This window comes from Cuculus canorus, chromosome 2 (genome assembly GCF_017976375.1).
Source record: "Cuculus canorus isolate bCucCan1 chromosome 2, bCucCan1.pri, whole genome shotgun sequence".
NCBI classification, from domain to species: Eukaryota; Metazoa; Chordata; class Aves; order Cuculiformes; family Cuculidae; genus Cuculus; species Cuculus canorus.
This window is the reverse complement of record NC_071402.1, coordinates 25,783,377-25,805,095: the sequence shown is the minus strand read 5'-3', so window position 1 is coordinate 25,805,095 and position 21,719 is coordinate 25,783,377. Positions and strand designations below refer to the sequence as shown.

Here is a 21,719-nt window from a genome sequence, read left to right as displayed (position 1 = left end):
CTGGCACAGAAATTTGTTGTTTCTTTAAAATTAGGAGGGGTGAATTAGTAGTTTCAGTTATCAAGCCCGTCTCCCCCTACCACTGAGTATACTTCCACCTCTTCTAAGAACAGCAGTAGGAAGTGAGTCCAAGAATAATATATTTTTTTTGTCTATAGGTGTTTATGAGTTGACACACAACAATAAGACAATATCACTGAAGACGATAAATGCAGTCCAGCAAATGACTTTGTACCCAGAGTTGATTGCCAGTGTTTTATATCAAGCATCTGGTAGCGAAGTATGTGCATTTCTCCTACTTTCTGTGCTTTCATTGTGGTTGTGTATGTGTATGTGTATGAGACTTTCTATGCTGTCTACAATAAACATGTGCAATTTTTGTTGAATGAAACGAGCTAAGCCTCTCACCAGGTCCAGGTTCTCCTCAGTTAATGGTCAGTTTTTTTTGGTTTTGGAGGTTTATGTGCACTAAACTTTTCTGTCTTTTACTCTTTACTTCAACAAACTGCTTAGAAATGTGGAGAGTATCTGTGCTATCCATTAGAAATACGAAAGTTAGCTTCTTCATGCTACAGAAGTCTGTTATATTGATACTTGTCTCCTCCTGTTCCCATACAGATAAAAGGGAAAAACACTTCTGTAGATAAATGTTTTGTCTCTTTCTGCTCTGCTTGGGCTTAGTTCTGCTCATGCTGCACGCTTGCATCCTCTCTCATTTGTCTTCTCTTTTTTATTATTTATTTATTTACTTTGGAACCTTTTTTTGCCACATTCTCCAAGTTCTTCCCCTACATAACTTCTTCAGTAGTCCTGTGAACTTTATATCTTGTTGCAGTGTAGATTTTTTTAGATCTGACACATACAATGTTAATGCTAAAGCAAATACAAAAATCATGGCACTAGCAAGCTGAGTCCTGAAGTGTGCTCTTAATTCACACTGCTTTTTTCTTCCTGAGCCCAGAATAAAAGCATGTCCAATACTTTTACAGAATAGGGGCTATCTCTTACCTGTTTGTAAAGCACCTAGCACACTGTTAGCAGTGCCCAAATAGTAAATCGTAATTATTTACAACTTCAGCTCAGTTGCTGCTATGTCTCTTCGTTTTTATTTGTAATTTCAGGAAGTTATTGAACCAGTGTATTTCTACATTGGTATAGTTTTTGGACTGCAGGGAGTTTATGTGACTGCATTGTTTGTAACCAGTTGGGTTATGAGTGGGACTTGGCTGGCAGGAATGCTGACTGTAGCATGGTTCATTATTAACAGGTAAGAAAAACATCTTTATACGATCTAGTTTGTCAATAAGGCATTGTAAAATACTAGAGCAATTGAAATGCTTTCTGTTAAACTTCGTGTTCGCATTATGAGAGCAAGCTCCTATGCTGAATGCAAAACATTTCCAAGATACGCACTGATTCTCATGATGCTTTTATTAATGGAGAGGCCTTCTGTTGTCCAAACCATCCATGCTGCCAGTTGAACTGACTTCTTCATATGTGTGTGAATACAGCAGTATTCTCGCACAATTCCATTTTGCAAAAACATTGCTCAGAAGGTTTTGAATTTGTGCTGGTGAAGAATGAAACAAGTTTCTGAAGTTCCTGTAAAACAGAATTGCTCTCTGTGGCCAGCTCTAAATATTTTGACAGTTGTTCTGTTGCTTAGAAGGAAATGACCAAATGCATTTTTCTTGTAAAAGGTCTTTGATTTTATTTTCTTTTTTATCTGCTTTTTGGAGTGGTTCTTTGTGCAAAGTGGAATTTTCTTAGATGATGTTGATCACAAGATTTTCTTTTTTTTTTTTTTTTCCTTTTAAAAACATTTCACTTGAAAGGAAACGTCCCCTCTCTTTTATGAAACACCAAAATAATAGGGAGCCTGATTTGGGCAATGAGAACTTGTGTTCAGGCTCCTAGTATGTCACCAAGTGCTACGGGACTTTCTGTCAAATTGAGAGCACCTGAAAGAAAAGAGCTATGGAGCAGCAAGAAGTTAGATACACCTTTAAAGTTGAACTGTTAGGAAGTATCTTTTAGGAGTGTGAAGTCGTCATGATCAAATCTGTATTTAGCAGCCAAAAATGCTGTTCATCAAGCTGGTGTGAACAGTGGAAAGTAGGAAAAATGGTGAATAAATCTGTATTTTTTTCAACAGCAGAGGTTAAACAATGTTAACAAATTGAAAGGTCCGATAGTAAAAAAAGTTCCAAATATGCCTCTGTGAGATGCTGCAGGGATAAAAATGAAAGGTGATGCTTTCAAATATCGAAATGATAAAGGAGCTTGTGTCTCCTTTTTAAAAGCATAGTAGATGTAAAGAAGACTACTGCACCTCTGAAACTGGTGCCTTTGATCACATTTGGAAGTGTGACTTGTGTTTCTAAGTCACGTTAGCGCTTTTAAAACTTTGTCCTACAGCTCTAATTGTGCAGATACTGTCAAGTCATTCCATGAGAAGGCCCTGCATGCTCCCCATCCATCTTTAATCTCTTGTTTTCCTGGGCAGAATTTTGCTTGTAGACAGACTAGCTCATGTGCTGCTACTATGAGGAAGCACTACTTTGGATTTTAAGTATGTTGTGCTTGACTGCCTAAATCACTTGTTCAAAACTTCCTGTATGAGAACTGAAAGGAATCTTTTCTCTCTGCTATAAGCTGATTTTCATCGTAATGTGAAAAGCTGCTGTTACAGCAGTGTCCCCTACATATGGACATAAGACTGTTTAGCACTGCTCATGGCCAGGGAAGGCTCTGTTGTCACACTGTGGGTTGGCAGCAGTGCATGGTGCATCTGGTTTGCACAGTGTTGTGGTGGGTCAGAAAAGGCTGGAGACAGATACTTTTTGGCTTCAGTTCTGTAAATGCCACCTCATAAGGAGATCTGCTGAATAAATGAGTAAAATTTGGACATTGCATGCTGACATTAAATTTGTGCCCTGTATCAGCAGCGAAAAGGTGTCAGTATTACTTTACAAGTATTATGTTACACATAATACATGCCTGCAAGGCCACACTGATAACTAGAAGTGACATTTAGGCTTTCCTTGATACTTTTGTTACGTAAATCTTTTAATGATTTTGTTTGTCTGTACTTTATTCTAGGACAGATACAACAAGAATTGATTACTCCATACCATCAAGGGAAAATTGGGCTTTGCCATATTTTGCATGTCAAGTGGCAGCTCTCACAGGCTATTTAAAAAAAAACCTAAATTGTTCTGCTGAGGTAAAGCAAAAATAATTTCTTTATATAAAGAGTTGCTGGTAGAACTGTGCTCTGGAGTAGTTGCCTCTGTCACTGTTGCCTGACTAAGCAGAAAACAGTAGATACTTTGTTTGTTCTTTTCAAAACAGCCACTTGGAATTTACCTAGGCCTGTGCAGTTTTTGCAAAGTGACTCATGCCCTGCACTGTTATGCCCCCATAAGGGTTCAGAGAGAACAATTTGGTAATGAGCTGTGTGCTGTCTTTTTAAACTAAACCAATGCAGAATTTTTCTCACTGTGTAAACAGTGTGTTTCGCTCTTCCTGTTGCTTGGAGAAGATGGTGGTAACTTCCTTCCCTGTCTCTCTGTCAAAGGTGTTTCTTCTGATCAGCTTTAAATGGTTTTGAATGTTTCAGTAATTACTTTCTTCCATTGGAGAACATATTAAATATATCTGAAGTCAGTACTTTAATTATTTCCTAAAATAACAATTAATTTTAATGACCTCTCAGTTACTCAGTGTCAGAGATGCATAGGTTTGAAATTAATGCACTTCTTTCTTTTTTTTTTTTTCTAAATCTAGAAGTTTTGTTACCTTTTGGTGAGTGCTTCAACCTATACCTTCATGATGATGTGGGAATACAGTCACTATCTCCTGTGTGTCCAGGCCGTTTCTCTTTTTCTGCTGGACAGCTTTGCCTTGGCACAGACAGAGAAGGTATTAGAACTTTTCAGCCTATTGATACTTGGGGACTCAAGTACAGCCTCAGAGGTGCCTGCCATAAATACTGCACATGATCTTCGAAGGGCACAGACTAAGTGTTGACTGAGTGATGTCTTTGCAGCCTGGGTCCAGCTGATTGTCCATCAGAAGAATGAAATGGCTTTAAACTCGCTTTCTTTTAGACTAGTGTTTGGGACAGGTTTCCTAACAAAAGGGTTAGAAGCTAAATAAAGCTTCTGAGAGCTGAAACATCCTTGTGGAGCTGGAAGAGTGATGAATGATACTCAGTCATGCATTCTTTTTGGCCTAGTTGCCTATTTTATTTTCCATATTCATGGTAGGGTAGGGCTGATCAAAAAACTGCTCTGTTGGCTCTGTGCAGCATTTTTACCCTGAATGGCACACCCTGTACTGATTTAGCCAATAAATGGGCTAGGCAGATGCTGATGGTCAGTTGATTTTTCCATACTAGAAGGTATTCTAATTTATTCTGCAAAATGATTCTTATAAATGTTGCAACAATAAGGCATTTTTACTCTGCCTGGTGTAGCAGTGGTATGTGCGCTGTTTCGTACATGCATGCCTTCTAGTTTTATTAGATGTAACTTCCGTTTCAAACTTCACGCACTTCTAGATCATCACCCTTTCTTTCAATTGTGGGGTTTTTTTCCTGTTCCTCAGGAGTGGAAAATGTTTGATCTATGTTAGTGTAAAGCAGAGTCCTTAAAATATAAGATGAAAGTCTAAAGAATCAGGTATCAGGTACCCGGCTGAATTCATGACTTGGAGAACAGAGATCCATTAATCCCCTGATTAGCAGAGGCATGGAGTGAGCTATCTACCGCTTTAAAAAGCAAGACACATATCCACTGTATTTTATTGTGTTTTTTTTGTTTCTTCAACAGGTGCATGAAGTATACAAAACCTACTTGCTATCCCTCTTCTTGGGGTACCTTTTGCAGTTTGAAAATTCAGCCTTATTAGTGTCACCATTACTGAGTCTTGTAGCAGCTTTAATGCTCTCTAAATGCCTTCAGGTAACTAGACTCTCCTCTAACTCTGAGTATTATTTTTATTATTTAAACTGAATTCCAAATGATACAGCATTCTTAATGTATTTTTGCAGATGAATATTAAAAAGGGTACAATTATGTCAAGATTGCTGAAAATAATGCAAATTTATTTGGTCCTTACAATAACAGTGACACTAAACTTCTTACTAAAGGTAAGATTCCTCTGTAAAAAGTGATTTTAATTGTCAAAATCTACTCATAAATGGAAAGCTAAAGATGTATCTTGGAAAAATCTTTTGAAGTGTTGCTTATCGTACTGGTCTGAGAGTTCATAGCTTAATTAATAGCAAATCGGAGTACTAAAATTTGAGTCATTTTGTATCTATATAAGAAGTCTTTTACAACACAAGCAGATGGTTTTTGATGGGTTTTTCTGTCTTGTGGGTTGAGGTTAAACTATAGTGTAGAAATACTCTTTAAATTGCACTTAGCTATTTCATAAATATAGTTTTTATTATAACTTGGATGACCTCTACAAACTGGTCTGGATATTAAAACAATATTCTTTTGCATGAAGAAGACCTAGTAGCCAGGAATAGGTATGAGTACTCTCAGGATGGATGTTAATTTTCAATTAGATTTGAACTAGAAGGTCTCTGTTCCCATGTTCACTTAGCGTAGGATCCAGCTAGGAGTTGAGATTACACAATGGGATTTTAGCCTGGTCCTGTATTTTGATTAGCAACTCCCTCTTGATGGCTCTAGTCTTTTACCTAATTTATTGTGCTTTTCCTGTATGTCTCAAATTCACCCTGGTTGTGTTAATTAACAGTGTTGTCTTAAAAATAAAGAAGCTAGTGAACCCTAAAAAGTTTGAGAGAACACTGAGGTCTGATTGTTTTCTTGTGCCGTTGAGACTGGCTAGCCTCACTCTATCTCCAGGAAAATAAAACCTAATCTTGAAAACTAAGAGTTAAATTATGTAGACAGTACACAGAACTTTTGGTGGCTCAAACATTTTATGTGATGGATTGAAATGTTCATAGCTTTTGCTAGACTGTAATCCTGTTGCTTAGTGAAGCCAAACGCAATGTTCTTTGGCTTCTAAGGGGGTCGATCTATGTCTGGTTTTCATGATCCTTTTTACACTGCTCAGTAGTGTCTTGATAACTTATTGACAGCTTTTCACTTGCCCTCCTGTTGGGGTACATGAATAAAATGGAGGGAATGATATTATCATGGAAACCCTAAAGACAGATTTATTTAAGTGAAGATTTGCAATACAGTACTGGTATCTTAATTGGCACACAGTCCAATCTGTTAGTTTTAAATGTTGAATGTTTGATTGTTCCCTGCTATTTTGTAATCTGAATGAAGTGACTATGTGAAAGCTGATTCTGGCACTTGATACGATTTTTGTCTACTAAATTAATTTTCAGATGTTTGTTCCTCATAAAGAAAATGAGCATTTGCTGAAGTTCATTGAAGTAAAACTCGGTTTAAACACAACTAAGTAAGTTTTAAAACTCTTTACACCTTCTAAGATAGCTGAACTTCTGAAACTGCTCTGAGAAATGTAAAATTTCAGTGGCTTGTAAGAATTTTATAGAGGAGTTTGGGAAAAAGTTTTTATTTGTGACCTGGTTATAAGATTGAATTTAAAAATATGCATATGCAGAACTTACTTAGGATTTTGAGGTTTCTGGGGCTCCTCAATATTTTTCATGCCTTAAAATCAAATCTTTTCATAGATTTTTGTTTTCTTTCAATGCTGAAATGCAAAAACTTTCTGTGGCCTGTCTGGTGTTTCTAATAAGACTTGAAAGCAAAGTTAGGGTAAAGGTGATGTTACTAACATTTTATAGGCTGGAAGAGAAGAACATGTGAAAAGTAATGAACTATCAGTACTGTCCCAAAATAGGGTTGGATTGTGGGGATTTGTCTTTAGTTTTGGAAGAATAACACCCCTAAATGCCCCCTCCATGTTTTGGAAGAAATTAGGACAAGGGGCAACTTAAAAGTCAGAGGGAATAATTGTGATTCTAAGAAAAACTGTTTACATCTGTAAAAGAGTTGAGTGTTGGTGTACAAGAAGACGACATCATGACTGCAGTTTTTCTGGAAAACATTAAGTGAATTATTGTTAAGGATGGAGACACCGCCTGGACCGAAGCCAAGACTTGGAATTCTGTGCAGGAATTGAGACTTTCTCCTGGGAACTGCATATCTCTTACAAAACTACTTCACAGCCTTTCAGGGGAAGAAGTGGAAAATGACATCACGCTTAATTGAGATTGTTGGGGAACTTTTGGAAGGCAAGATGTAATGACGTTGACTAAGATGCATTGTTTAACATACATACATGCACATCCTTAAGTGTTTTGCAAGAAAAGAAAGGACTGCTTCTGGTCAGGATTTCAGATTATTCAGCTACCAGGTATTATGGATTTTATTTTTTTCCCCCGGAAACTTGCTACATGCTACTTTCCAGGCTGTCAAACTCGGCAATGAAGCCAGTGATTGAGACAAACTGGATGCAACTACAGCTAGAAAATTGTGTAACTCTGGGTTGGAATTACAGTTTGCAGCACAAGAGCTTCAAGATTTGTCTTTAAAGGCCAGTTTGGGCATGTCCAGCTGTTAATCTTTAAACTGATTCTGTCTAATTGGAAATGGTTCAGTTCTCTGTTCTTCCCTTGGGGGAAAAGAAAAAGAAAAGAGGGAGGAAAGCGAAACAAAATAAGACAAGAATGCATTCACGGAATCACATGTTGCACCAATTCCAGTTGAGAATACACATTGATAGTGGTTTTTGGCAAAGTATTTAATCTTTCTGCTCATTAATTAAGAAAGAAGAATGATTCACTGAGTTCGGCTACAGAAGTAGGAATTTCAGTGTTAAGGATTCTATTCTTGGCAGTGCCTTGGGCTTGTGTATGATCTCAAATGACCACTTTCCCTTCTTCATCCCCTCGTTTGGAATGAGAACAAGCATACCTTCTTGCATCAATATCTCTAAAGTCTTAATCCTCTGACAACAAAGTGCTTTGTGGTCCCCATAATGGAGTTAGATGGGAGGTAGGGTTTTTGTGGTATAAAAGTTGTACTCTGGTCTCTTTGGATCACAGATTCATTTCTGGAAGATAAGCTTTTGACAGGTACTCTAAAGAGTACTTTGAAAGCAGTTTCAAATGATAAAAAGATAACTTCTCAAAGACAAATTTCAAATAGCTTTCTATGACATGAATAAGTTAAACTATGATCGGTTGTGTGCTGAGTTTTTTTTTCTCTTGTGTGGGGTATTGTTATTGTTTTTAATGGGATGTTTTTGCCTTACTAGGAATTTTACAATGAATTGGCTCCTTTGTCAAGAATCTCTTCAGGCACCTTCCCAAGACTTTTTTTTGCGACTAACACAATCATCACTGTTGCCTTTCTATATTTTGGTATTAATTATCTGCCTTTTTTCTGTAACTCAGGTCATTTTTAGGACAATTTGGTAAGTAACTTATTTATACTGAAAAATAAGAAGTTAGAAATCAGAGGTTCATGGATGTCTAAGTGAATGGTCATCATATTTGTTGCTGCAAAGTTTGTTGCACCAGTGAACTTGCCAGAAAATGAGCACCAGTGGAAAGGCCCACCAGAGGCTCCTAAAGGAAGTCCTTCAGTGAGGAGCTTCTTGAGCATCCCATCAGTGAGGACAGAGAGTTGTCATTGGTTTATAGGTGAAATTCCTGCAGATCTCTGGCTGACATTTTGTTTATGTTGCTTCCCATAGGAAAGGAGAAAGATGTTTTGTCTGTTTTTTCCCTTCCAACAGAAAAGTAATCTAATTGTTGCTAGAGAATTTGTTTTTGTTTTGTGTTTTTTTCATTTTTGGTTTGGTTTTTTTTTCTGGAAGTTTACATACTGGGAAGGATGAGATGGGTGGAGTTGAGGGGATTTCAGATTTCCGCTGCTTCACTGTGATTTTTTTTTTTTTTAAACTCTTGTTTACTGTGATAAGGTCCATCAGCCTTTGCTGCACAGAACGGAGCTGAAGTAAAACCAACTCAATTATTTTTAGCTTCACAGTGATTCAGGGTTCCCTTGAGAGAAGGAGTAGTGGAGCTGTCTGTAAACAGACTAAGAATAGCAACACTGTAGATCCTAACGTAACTTATCTTGGAAACCAATGGCCAGGAAATTATCTCTTCCTTGTAGAAGATGAATGGTGTAACTGCTTAGGTATTACGGCACATTTCTCACTTGTCTGCAGCAAAACTCAATAGATCTTTTTTCAAGAACCAAGACTTCTAATAGATAAAGATTATAATTCTATAAATGCAAATGGTTGTCAGGCTGGATGTGTGGTAGTGTATTCAAAGCTTGGATGCGTGGTAGTAAATTCAGGACAGTGAAACAAATTTCCCATGTTTTGCTAGTGGTTGAAATAGCTATTTACTGCTTTGTGATGAGCAGTGACTCCAGTATGTCCAACAGCTTTTTAAAGAGAAGTTTAAAAGAAACTTTCTATCTTCCCCCTCCCCTTTTTTGTTTTGAAACAGTTAATAATCGCAAATATTTTTTCCGTTTCTGGTGAGGAAACTAATTATAAAATTAAAACCTGAAATCATATGATGGTAGAATAAAATGTTGTCTGTTGTGTGCCTTGCTATCTCATTTGTAGAGAAAAATTAGATGTAAGATTTTAGCTATGATTTTTATTTATAATATATTACAAGAATTTATGATGTGACTAAAACATGTTCCTGTTACGTTATTTTGTCATAAAATGGTATACACATTCCACACACAATTATCAGCCTACAGATTCCATAATTCTTCACCAAGCTAATGATATGAAGAAACTTAGTTAGAATGCAAGTACAGCATGCTTCATCTAAATGTTTCTGGGTGTGCGTGCTTTTAAATTAGACTGTCTCTTAGTGCTGAATTACCTTAAAATAGCATTTCAGGTCAGTGCTCCCGTTGTATTAATTCACAACCTCTGGTCCAGAGAAGTTGCAGTCTAAAATGGGGGACAGTAGGTACTGCTGGATCATTGATGAAGTATGAGAAACACATAAGCAGTGCCATGGTATTTTATGATATGACACAATGATCTCGATGTTCTGCTGACTTAACAGTCATATAAGTGGTTTTTATTGGCACCTCTGCCTGAGATAATGTCTGAATTAAGTGATGTCTCATTTTCTCCAACTGCAGTGGTGAACCACTGAAAGAGACAGTTAAACTTGAGGATGGTCGAATTGGAGAGAGGCCAGAAATAGTTTATCATGTAATTCACACAATTTTACTTGGTTGTCTAGCGATGTGTTTGGAAGGGTAAGTCTGATTTTGATGTATCTCTTTTGAAAGCAACAGAGAGTTCCTAACTGGACATGATACACCATTCACCCCTTTGAAATTCATCCCTTTTCTGAAATATGTTGGCATATTGTGGTACTTGCTAGCAGGGAAGAGAGCACAGATTTTTCACTGTAAATTGGATACAGGTGTATGATGAATTGTGCTTGGTCTTCTTAACATGTTTTCCAAGCTTTCATGAAGCCAAAATGAGAGACATTAATTGAAGAAAGTTTTCATTACTTTCTTTATGGTATTTAACTTGGAACTGTGCTGTCATTCTTTTAGTGTTTTATTCTAGCAAGATCTTGTGCAGTCTTCTGATGAACAGTGTATGTTCTGGAATATTGTGACGTGGAAGATTTATCAGTCTTGTGTCTAGGCTAGCACGACGTATACTTCTGCTTGAGATGTTAAAGCAGTAGCAAAGCTATTTTCAAAGGTATTGTGTTAGTCCTTAAAACTACAGAAGCTAATGTTCTGGAAGATGTTATTGTTCTAATCTCTGCTCTCGGCTAAATCAGCTTGAAGGTGGCATACTTGTGTTTGAGTTACGCTCATCATCCTAAAATCTGAATATTCACAAATCCTTAAAGTGAGCAGACTATTGTGTTATCATGTCGTTGTTTTAACTTGTCTAGTCTATCCTTTAGAGGCAGACAATACCAGCAAATCTTAAATTGTTTATTAAATATTTTCCTTTCCTTTCTTCAGGAACTCCCTTATAGTACTTTGTCTGTACAGCTTTGCTGAATAGCTGCTTTTTGTCCTTGCTTGGCTGGAAAACTGCAACAGCCAAGTGACTTCACTAGTCTCTCTCTTTTTCTTTCATCCTCCCCTGAACTCTGTGAAGGATTTTGTCATCTTTTACCTTGGATCTTGCTCCTGCATCTTACAGCAGATAATCAGGTGCCTGCTCTTCTGCTAGAGATTTCCTTGGTTTACCCTTCAGTGCCCTCAAACTTGATCTCAGATTGCTTGAACATCCAGACTGTTTGACAAATGAAAAAAATCTGAATGTTTTTATAAATACCTTGAACGTAGAGGCACGCAGAGTCCCAACTAAGTTATTGCAATATTTTTCAGAATGAAATATCTATGGACACCGTATGTTTGCATGCTTGCTGCATTTGGTGTGTGCTCTCCCGAACTGTGGATGACACTTTTCAAGTGGCTTCGACTGAAAGCTGTGCATCCGATATTGCTGGTGAGTTGCTGTTGCCAATGTCTCGGGGAATTACAGGTAGCAAGTGTATAACTTCATGCACAACAATTACTTAAGACCTATAGAAGAACTCATTTAAAGAACGTTTAGTTCTGTGAGCAGTGGATCTCATATAGTCTGCTTTTTCTGTGTCTTTTTTACCTAATGTCACTCTTTCACCTGTTCTCTGGTGCCTGGTGATAAAGTTGTGTTCACACTATTTTCTCATAAGAAGCAGAACTGTCTTCCCTCTCTCTTTCTTTCGTCTGTTTAATTTCTTCTAACAAATGTTTGAGACCTCAAGCTCTCTGTTACGTTTAGTTGAGATTGGCCAAGGTCATGCACCTTTTAGGAGGAGTGCAGGAGAGAAAGTACAGGCATGCAGGCAAGCATCGATGTAAGCCTTGTTTTACTAGGAAATGAGCCTAAAATGTGGTAGATAGCTGTATTTAATTGTTTAGAATAAAGCTGCTTCATAAAAGATGGTAAATGAAATTACTTTGCGTAAGATTTGTGTGTGGCTATTATAGAGAAGTTTTGCAATTGAAGATGAGCTTGTGCTACAGTGCAAACAGCTAGCTTAATTCTTAATAAGCTGGGAGTTGTTTGTGCAATTTTTAGTAGCTTTGTGCATTTGTGTTTCTAATGAGGTACAGGATATCACTTACTTTAATTTCAGAGACTTCTAGGAATTGATGTTTTATACTTAAACAGAAATTCACTGTCGCTTGTGAAAACGCCATACACTTTTAAATCAAAAACATTGAGAGTGTTCTTCAAATCAAGGAGTGACAATATGTTGATGTACACAGTAAACATATTCTTTTATATAGTCTTTCTGCTATGTAGACCTGCATTTTTACTGTTAGCACAGTTGATGTGTTAATAGCTTATTATTAAGAGGATGTCTTGTGTGCATTCCTTACCATATGTTTCCGGTACCACAGGAGCTACTTTATCTTTGCAAAGCAAAATTATATCCTTTAGAACGATGGTGCGCTGAAGAATGGGTTTCTGGGGTTTACATATCAATATTGCTAATCTGAACAAAAGCATCAACATGATCAGAGGATTGAAATGCTTGTTTCATACTTTTTTTCCTTTCTCAGATTATCTCATTACACTTATATGTGAGGTGTTTGCTTTTCTTCTGTTCCCTGCATCATGTGCACATTGCATCATTGTTACTTGAGTAGTAATTAACCATCGCCAATATTGATCATAAAGTTTTTGTGGGGCAAGTAAGATCTTCCCTGCTAAATTAGACAAGTTCTTGCTTGCAGAGAGTCTTTTGCCTGGTAGAAAATGGCAGGTGTTCCCCTACTGTCACTCTAAGGGTCAAGGCATAAATGTAGCCTGCTATATGAGCAGAATCAGTAGATAGTCCAAGTTTGGTGAATGGAGAATTGTGCATAATCCCTTTCTTCTGACATGTCTTTTCTAGGCTCTTATTCTGAGTATGGCAGTTCCCACAATAATTGGATTCAGTTTGTGGAAAGAGGTAAAAAAAGTACTTTTGAGTTTTTTGGTTTGTATCTAGGTACAATATGAGTCAAAATGATGAACAAATATAATGAAACATATGTTGAAATGAAATATATATGATGAAATAAAAGCTGTCATGCACCGAAAAATATTTTTTTTAAACAAAACTGTTTACATCTTTCAGTATGAGGTATTTAACAATTTAGTTCGTTAATGATCACTTATTGTAATTAAGAAGTGTTTAAATTTAAATTAAGACTCTTATACATTCACCTGCTATGCTTTGGACATATAAATGGACTCAACAAAGAAAATACTGAACTTGGGATAATTTTCAACTGAAAACTTGAGATATTGAAAATTGTTTTGCCTCAATGTTCGTTTTAGTGAAAGAGTGTGGTTAGATGGAAGTAAGATTATGGGAGGCCATACATAAATAATCTATTTGAAAAGCTTCCATCAAATTATAACAGAATTAAATCCTTCGTGCCGAGCACTGTGTAGAGGTATGTATATACTACAGTACAGGGAAGAAAAGCTACAGATGTTTCCATGTTTAAAATAAATGCTTAATTCTTTATTACAAGTCACAACCAAGACTGGTGGAAAGACTATTTGGAAATTATTTTTTAAACTTCTGTAAGTGCAAAAACTATGGGAAATATCCTATAAAGTGTAACCCTCTGCTATACTGACATAGCTTTGAAATAGTTAAAGTAGTTTTGTAAGAATTCAAATACAAAAGCAAGTTGTCACCAACAGTATTTTAACAGATTTTGTAACATCTGTCTTACAGTAGGAATTTTGAGTGCAGTGTAATCTGATTCTTTATGTATTTCTGCCAGAGCAATAGATATTCTCCTGAAAAAAAAGCTAGAGTTGCTCAATGGAGTTATGAAATGTATTACAATAGAGGAAACTAATTTAGTTGACCAAATAATTATTTTTCTGATTATTTTTTAATAAAAGCAATATAGGGGTTTGAACTCTAGAGGGCTTCATCCACTGCAGATCCAACTATTGCTTTTAAGCAGTGGTGAACAGTTTGCTCTCCAGGTTCATAACTCATCCCTGAGCTTGGAAACTTTGATTAATAGCAATGGAACAGTGCAAATGCCTTGAGGCTCTTAATCTGTTACTGTGACTATAAATGGCTGAGTGTACAGCTCAGCATCCTTCTGTTTGGTTGCCTTCTGACTCAGTCTGGCATAGTCCCTCATCTAGCTAGATTTTTCTAAGGGCTTTGATTGATAAGGGCGTTTGATTTGATTGGCTGTCCCAAAGTAAGTTGTACCTTTAGTCTGGCATAACCTGTAGACTTCATCTTTTTCAAAAAGAGCTGGCAACCAGTAGCTTTCACATAGCATTTCATAGAATCATAGAATTACCAGGTTGGAAAGGACCCACTGGATCATCAAGTCCAACCATTCCTAACACTCCCTTAAACCATGTCCCTAAGCACTTCATCCACCCGTTCCTTAAACACCTCCAGGGAAGGCGACTCGACCACCTCCCTGGGCAGCCTGTTCCAGTGCCCAATGACTCTTTCCGTGAAAAATTTTTTTCTGATATCCTGCCTGAACCTCCCCTGGCGGAGCTTCAGGTCATTCCCCCTTGTCCTGTCCTCAGTCACTTGGGAGAAGAGGCCAGCTCCCTCCTCTCCACAACCTCCTTTCAGGTAGTTATAGAGAGTAATAAGGTCTCCCCTCAGCCTCCTCTTCTCCAGGCTAAACAACCTGCATTCCCTCAGCTGCTCCTCATAAGACTTGTTCTCCAGCCCCCTCACCAGCTTCGTTGCTCTTCTCTGGACACGCTGCAGAGCCTCAACATCCTTCTTGTGGTGAGGGGCCCAGAGCTGAACACAGTACTCAAGGTGCGGTCTCACCAGTGCCGAGTACAGAGGGAGAATAACCTCCCTGGACCTGCTGGTCACACCGTTTCCGATACAAGCCAAGATGCCATTGGACTTCTTGGCCACCTGGGCGCACTGCTGGCTCATGTTCATGCTGTTCAACCAGTTTGCAACAGTGTGACATACTTCAGCTCCTCCAGGCGTCATGACCAGCCTCTAGCCTGCTTCAGATAAACACTCAAAATGGCTCAAGGAAAAAATCTCCCATCTTAATAAATGACTTGTTGTTCCTCCATCACTCACACTTGACAGAATAGGAAAGCCATGGTGCAGGCTGGCAGTCTGGGCTGGTCGGGAGGAGTTGGCATTCTGTCTTCCCAGAATCACTTCTTTTCCCAAAATGTTTTTCAAGAGCTTTAACTGAGTTATCCTAGTTCATACAATACAGTGTACTTTCCTTCCTTGCAGTGACTGAAGTAAAAGTCAGAGGAAAGTCCAGGGCAGATTACCCCCATAAAGCTCTTCTAGGAAATTCCTTCTCTCCCATCCTCCTTGTATAACACCTTTCCATCAAGTCACAACAATCCAATCCCTCCCGCTCAAGCTGGTTTACTGTGGGAAATTTATCAGCTTCTTGGTTTGCTGCCTTTATTTATATGCATTTGCATATGAAAACTTGAAGTATGGTTTTGATGCTTTTAAGGCCAGTTAAAGTTGATGAATATTGTTGCCACACAGGGTTTTTTTGTAGTTTTAATTTTTTACTTACTTATAAATATTCTAATAAAATAGAGAGTGATGAGAACTTGTGTTTAATATTCTTATTTTTGAGAAGGTCTGCTGTCAGGTAAGTATAAACTGTGTTCTGCAAAACATTCAAACAAAAATACCGGTCAGGAGGGATAACTCAGATGAGCCCCATTTCTGTTGTTCAGGCCTTAGTATAATGAGATGCTGTATAAATTTTTTTCTTTCCCATCAGTTTTTCCCTAGGATAATGACAGAGCTTTCAGAACTACAAGAATTCTATGATCCTGATACAGTAGAACTTATGACATGGATAAAGTAAGTACGGTCTTACATACCTATTTTATTGTTTTATGTCAGGGTGTTTTTATCTTAGTATTTCGTGGAGCTACCTCTATTAATCTGAATTTTCTGTTGCTAAGTAATTCCATGATATATAGGAGGACAAATGCGTATTTTAAGTTTGGTGTTATTCGAATTTTGATAAGGAATTTATTGATAAGGAATTTATCATTGACTACAAGAGATCCCGAAACACAAGCAAATCATGTTTAATATCATTACTAGACCTAATTTCCAGATAACGGTGGACATCTTAATACTTGATTTTCCACACGCTAACTTCTCGGTAGATTAGAGGATTCATGTTGACTATGATGACAACGGTGGACAGACACATTTTTGTGTGCTTGAGCCAGTATAATGAAGTGCCTGAATGTGAGGATTTAGAGGCTTCGGTCAAGATACGTGCAGTGTAGCACATATGATTCAAATTTCCCCCTTAGCCAGAAGGCTGGAAGGGTTCTTATCTCTCTGGCAAGGCAGGACATAGCAAATATTGAGCTATGTTATATCGTTCATACAAAGCCACATGCACAGTTAATACTGAGTCAGGCTGTTTTTGCAGATAGATTTTTCTTCTCACCAAAGGTTTCAAAACAGGATTCTGACCTCATTCAGTCCAACATTGAATATGTCATTAGGAACTGCACTTCTCTGAAAATTAGATCCCTTGTGTTCAGATAATGTACCTACCTTTAACAGTATTTTTTAAAAAATATTATTTTCCATATTTATGTAGTCTTTACTGTCAGCCTGTTCATCTTCAGAAAAGACAAGGCTGGTAATTATCGTGTTCCAGCCAACTTCTTCTTTCTGTTAATAGTAGTGTATGTTGTTTGTCACTGCTGTAGCCCTTCAAGGCAGCAAGTGGAATATTGCCAAGTTCCTAATGGCTTTTACATTAGTCTGCATGTATTACACTTCAAGTACATAATTAATCATGGTGAGCTGCACCGAGATTCACTTTGATAAGAGCAATTTGACTACCCTTATTTGTAGCAGCTGTTCATATTTTTAATGAAAATAAAGATTTTTTTTTTCTTAAGGATATACATAGATATTAATATTGGAATTTTATTACAGTGTCATTATTACAGTGTATTTTCTTAAAATTTTCTCTTCGATAATATGAATTTATTTTGAATTTTCTTTGCAGGAAAAGTTGCCCAAAATCTAATAAAGTGTGATGATGACTGTTTTCTTGCACTAATGCAGGAATACAAATAGTCAAAGATGAAACCAAACCTGGAAACATAATTACTGTAGACATTATTTTGTATCATGACACTCTCTGCTCATAGATGATGAAGTACGTGGTCCTAGAGATCAAATGAAAATAATCACAGATCTTTCCCTTGCAAGATAACACCATGTTGTTTCTCCTTCTACCTACTCTCCCTCCCAAACTTGTTTTGTCACAAGTCATGAACCATTCAGGAAAACAATTATTTGATCCATTTGAGGACCACTCTGAGTGGTAAGGAGGGGAGGAGAATGGTCATCAGTGCTTGATCCAGCAAGAGTCCTTCCTTGCAAACTCCATATTGCTGCAGGACTGAGCTTTGCCTGGCAAGGAAACTAATTGTAATTGCAATTAATACCTCAATTATAATTAGACCCAAATGGTATCATTGTGTACTCCATACTGCAGCACCTTAAAAGATTCACACAGTTTATAAAATTAAAAACATTGTTTTGAGAAATTTACTCAGACACTTATGTTGATGTTGCTTTTGCAGACGACAGGCTCCTGTGACTGCTGTGTTTGCAGGCAGCCCACAGTTAATGGGTGTGATTAAGCTTTGTACTGGATGGATGGTGTCAAGCTTGCCTTTGTATAATGATGATGATCTTCTGAAAAGAAATGAGAATGTGAGTATCCAATTCCATAAAAATGCATGTTGTTATCAGCGATTTATAGACCGTTCCATCCTGTAAGACTGAAGTGCCTGATTGAGATGTGTGGGAGCACTGCAGATGTTAATGCTCTACAGAAGATGACCTTAACAGTCCTCATGACACACACATGGAGATTGTTCTTCTGTGCTGCCCAGGCCACCTGGTAATGCAGATTACTTGTTTGGTGCTGCTTCTACTACACGTGAGTGGCATTTCAAATACTGCCTTTTCTCCAAAGTGTTTACAGTCTAAGGTGAGAAGAGAGCACAATGTGTTGTGAAAAAAAGATAACAGGATAAGATGAATACGTTATCTACAAGCTCATGAACAAGATATCTTACTGAGCAGTGTGACCATATTGAGTTTTAGGCAGGGTGTCATTTCTGAACGTGATTGTGAGCAATTTTTGTCTTGTGTATTTTGTTAGGAAGAAAGTCACAAAGCAGAATGGATTTGCCCAGTGACTGCCTAGCAAAGAAATCAAAATTTCTGTTCTATGTTAGTTCTCAGTCTGTATTTGAACACTGGAGGATTACAGTAGAGAAGCAGAAATCTCTAACAAAATACGCTTGACTTGGAAAGCGTCTCACAGGAACTGTCTTCCTCTTCACCTAAATATAATGAGAAAAAAACCCTAAATGTATTAGAAGGAAGGAGGATGTAGGAGTCCAGCAAACAGGGAAGGGAGTATCAAGTAGATTATCAGCGAGTCATTCTAGACAGAAACAAATATCAAAATGTTACTTCTGAAGACTTTTCAGACCAATTGAAGTATGTAAGATGAGAACTTGCCATCAGCAGAGATAAATAGTTCCCATTCAGCTGGCTGTTACCTCACCTGTTCTGGAAATTTCAAACCTGAACATTTTACAGCTTGGTGTGTACATATAATTTGTTATTGCAGATAAGTTGTTTCCCCCACACAATTCCCCAGTATTTAATTTATCACTGATTTTTGCATTGCGTGAACTTGTTTTCTTAATTCTTAGATTTATCAGATCTATTCAAAGAGGTCAGCAGAGGATATTTATAAGATACTCACATCTTACAAAGCCAATTTTCTGGTTATTGAAGATGCAATTTGCAATGAAGTGGGACCTGTAAGAGGATGTAGAGTTAAAGATCTGTTGGATATTGCTAATGGTCATGTAAGTAACAAAGAAAAAATGACTATTTGAATGCATAAATGATTAACTTAAAAAAGAAATCTTCTTATAATGCCAACCTTATGTTTCTGATTGTAATTGACACGTAGACAGAGACTCATACATTTTAAAAGTGATTAATTTTTTGTTTGTCTGTTTTTTTATACATCTCTAATCTTACCCCATACTATTCTTCAACTGCCCTGATCTCTTCTAATATATTAGTATCTAGCTGTGCTGCTTTCCTGCCAGTCACTAAATACCATTTAACTACATATGAATGTTTAAAACCGTAACACTTGAAGAGGTTATTACAGAAGCATTAAAGACCTGCCTCAGAGTGTGTTCTTTACTAGCTTTCAAGATGATATTTTAAAGTGGATAAACTCAGTTCTTCTACAACTCAATGTGAGACGAAGACCAGACTGTTTGGTACTGATGGGGTTACAAGTCTGTTCAGTTCAGTCTTGTAGATAGATTAGCACCCCATCAGATAATTTAAGCCACAGCCGGTGGAAAGATTGGCTAAATAACTTCTGTAGAGTTAGGAAGAGCTGCATAAATGACTCTTCAGTCATTGCCATGTAGTGTTTGTTCTGAGTGCTGATAGTAGCTACTCTTGCTGCTGAAGTAGGGAGTAAGATGGGGTTTATAAAGTGATCTCATTACTACTTGTTTAGCTGCTTCCTGGGAATCCAGCAAAAGTTTTGACTTTATAAAGGCAGGAGTGGCCCTAAACTCACTTAGGGATTAGTTGCTTATTCTTAGGCCAAGAAGGGGAAGAGGGAATCATAGAACTATTCTATGATTCTATGATTAGTTAGTTTTACTTGCAGGTTTCCTGGCTGGTTTATCCATAGAGGATATTGTCTTTTTCTCTGTTGAGTTCCTTACCATTGCTGAAATCTATCCTTTTTTCTTTCTTTGCCCTGCTGTTAAAATCATGTATGCCATGATTATCCCATTTTCTAACCAATATACTGTACCATAACAAAGTGTGTGTGTGTGTATCAGTGACCTCCATCACTGATAATCAGCACGTTATCTCTTACTTTCTTCTCAGATCTCTTTTTGCATGAGTAAGTTCCTGTTCCATCTTCACACTTAGGTTGTCAGCTGGAACAATTAACCATAATTTCAGGATTCCATTCTCTCATATCCCTACATCTCTCATCTCCATGCTTTCTGCGTGCTTCTCTTGCACATAATCCTGATCTCATACTAACTTCAGCAGCACCGTTTAACTGTCAGGTTTTTAAGATTTTGTTTGAGTCATATATCAGAATGAGTTTCTTCATCCTTTAATTCCTAACGCCCAGTTATTCAGTAGTTCATCCTAAGGAACCTTGTCCAATAATGAGCATCGCTTACGCTTCCTCTCTGTGACTGAGTCTGCACCGGGTTGGATGCTAAAAATGCTAGGTGTAGAAAAAATTTTGGAATGGCCAACGGAAATAAAGTACTTCTTTCAGAAAGTTGACATGGTTTGTTCCTGAAAGTCGGGATAGTGTGTGTCACCAGCAGGTCCAGGGAGGTTATTCTCCCTCTATACTTGGCACTGGTGAGACCGCACCTTGAGTACTGTGTTCAGTTCTGGACCCCTCACCACAAGAAGGATGTTGAGGCCTTGGAGCGTGTCCAGAGAAGAGCAACAAAGCTGGTGAGGGGACTGGAGAACAAGTCTTATGATGAGTGGCTGAGAGAGCTGGGGTTGTTTAGCCTGGAGAAGAGGAGGCTGAGGGGAGACCTTATTACTCTCTACAACTACCTGAAAGGAGGTTGTGGAGAGGAGGGAGCTGGCCTCTTCTCCCAAGTGACAGGGGACAGGGCAAGAGGGAATGGCCTGAAGCTCCGTCAAGGGAGGTTCAGGTTGGATATCAGAAAAAAATTCTTCACAGTAAGAGTCATTGGGTACTGGAACAGGCTGCCCAGGGAGGTGGTCGAGTCGCCTTCCCTGGAGGTGTTTAAGGAACGGGTGGATGGAGTGCTTAGGGACATGGTTTAGGAGTGTTAGGAATGGTTGGACTCGATGATCCAATGGGTCCTTTCCAACCTTGTGATTCTGTGATTCTGTCTCAGGAAGCTTTGAAACAAAACTCAGTTTGCTTGCTAACAAAAACTATCCTAAGTCGTACTGAAAAACGATCAAGACTTTCCAAAATAGTGGAAGCTAGAGCATATGTAGTTGGAGACTGCAGCATTTAGTTGTTCCCAAAGTAAGTGAGGCAGAGGACAGGCTGTTAGGCTGTTGACAGATCTATGGAAGTGTTTTCCAAATTGCTCTGTTTAAAAAGATAGGTATTACTTTCTAGCTGGACAGTGTCCTATAGTCCTTGTCCAATATGTCGTTTCTGACACTGACTGAGAGCGTATGATTATTGTGGGGCAAGACAGATATTTTCCAGCCGTGTCTTGCTGAAGGACTGTAGCTCAGGTGAAATATCTTTGTGTTTGGTAGCCACCAATAGATTTTTCTCTATGAATTTCTCATACCACTTTTTTTAGGATCATAGAATAGTTTGGGTTGGAAGAGACCTTAAAGATCATCCAGTTCTACCCCCCTGCTGTGGGCAGGGACACCTCCCACTAGATCAGGCTGCCCAAGGCACCATCCAACCTGGCCTTGAACACCTCCAGGGTTGGGGCAGCCACAACTCCTCTGGGCAACCTGTTCCAGTGTCTCACCACCCTCATGGTGAAGAAATTCTTCCTAATGTATAATCTAAATCTGCCCCTCTCCAGTTTATACC

The 21,719-nt window shown here is 38.0% G+C and overlaps 1 protein-coding gene across 2 annotated transcripts in view; it reads left to right on the top strand.

Annotated features, from left to right (window-relative positions):
* DPY19L4 (dpy-19 like 4) overlaps positions 1 to 21,719 on the top strand; it is a 36,150-nt gene that overhangs the window by 7,027 nt on the left and 7,404 nt on the right. The window contains exons 5-18 of one of the 2 annotated variants that reach the window (XM_054058746.1): positions 159 to 280; positions 1,122 to 1,267; positions 3,103 to 3,226; positions 3,790 to 3,924; positions 4,836 to 4,967; positions 5,057 to 5,155; positions 6,383 to 6,456; positions 8,284 to 8,442; positions 10,155 to 10,274; positions 11,382 to 11,502; positions 12,944 to 13,000; positions 15,819 to 15,901; positions 17,665 to 17,797; positions 18,814 to 18,972. In XM_054058746.1, coding sequence (XP_053914721.1) covers positions 159 to 280; positions 1,122 to 1,267; positions 3,103 to 3,226; positions 3,790 to 3,924; positions 4,836 to 4,967; positions 5,057 to 5,155; positions 6,383 to 6,456; positions 8,284 to 8,442; positions 10,155 to 10,274; positions 11,382 to 11,502; positions 12,944 to 13,000; positions 15,819 to 15,901; positions 17,665 to 17,797; positions 18,814 to 18,972 — 1,664 coding nt within the window. The remainder of the gene's footprint in view (positions 1 to 158; positions 281 to 1,121; positions 1,268 to 3,102; positions 3,227 to 3,789; positions 3,925 to 4,835; positions 4,968 to 5,056; positions 5,156 to 6,382; positions 6,457 to 8,283; positions 8,443 to 10,154; positions 10,275 to 11,381; positions 11,503 to 12,943; positions 13,001 to 15,818; positions 15,902 to 17,664; positions 17,798 to 18,813; positions 18,973 to 21,719) is intronic. The other variant, XM_054058747.1, reaches the window with a different exon arrangement.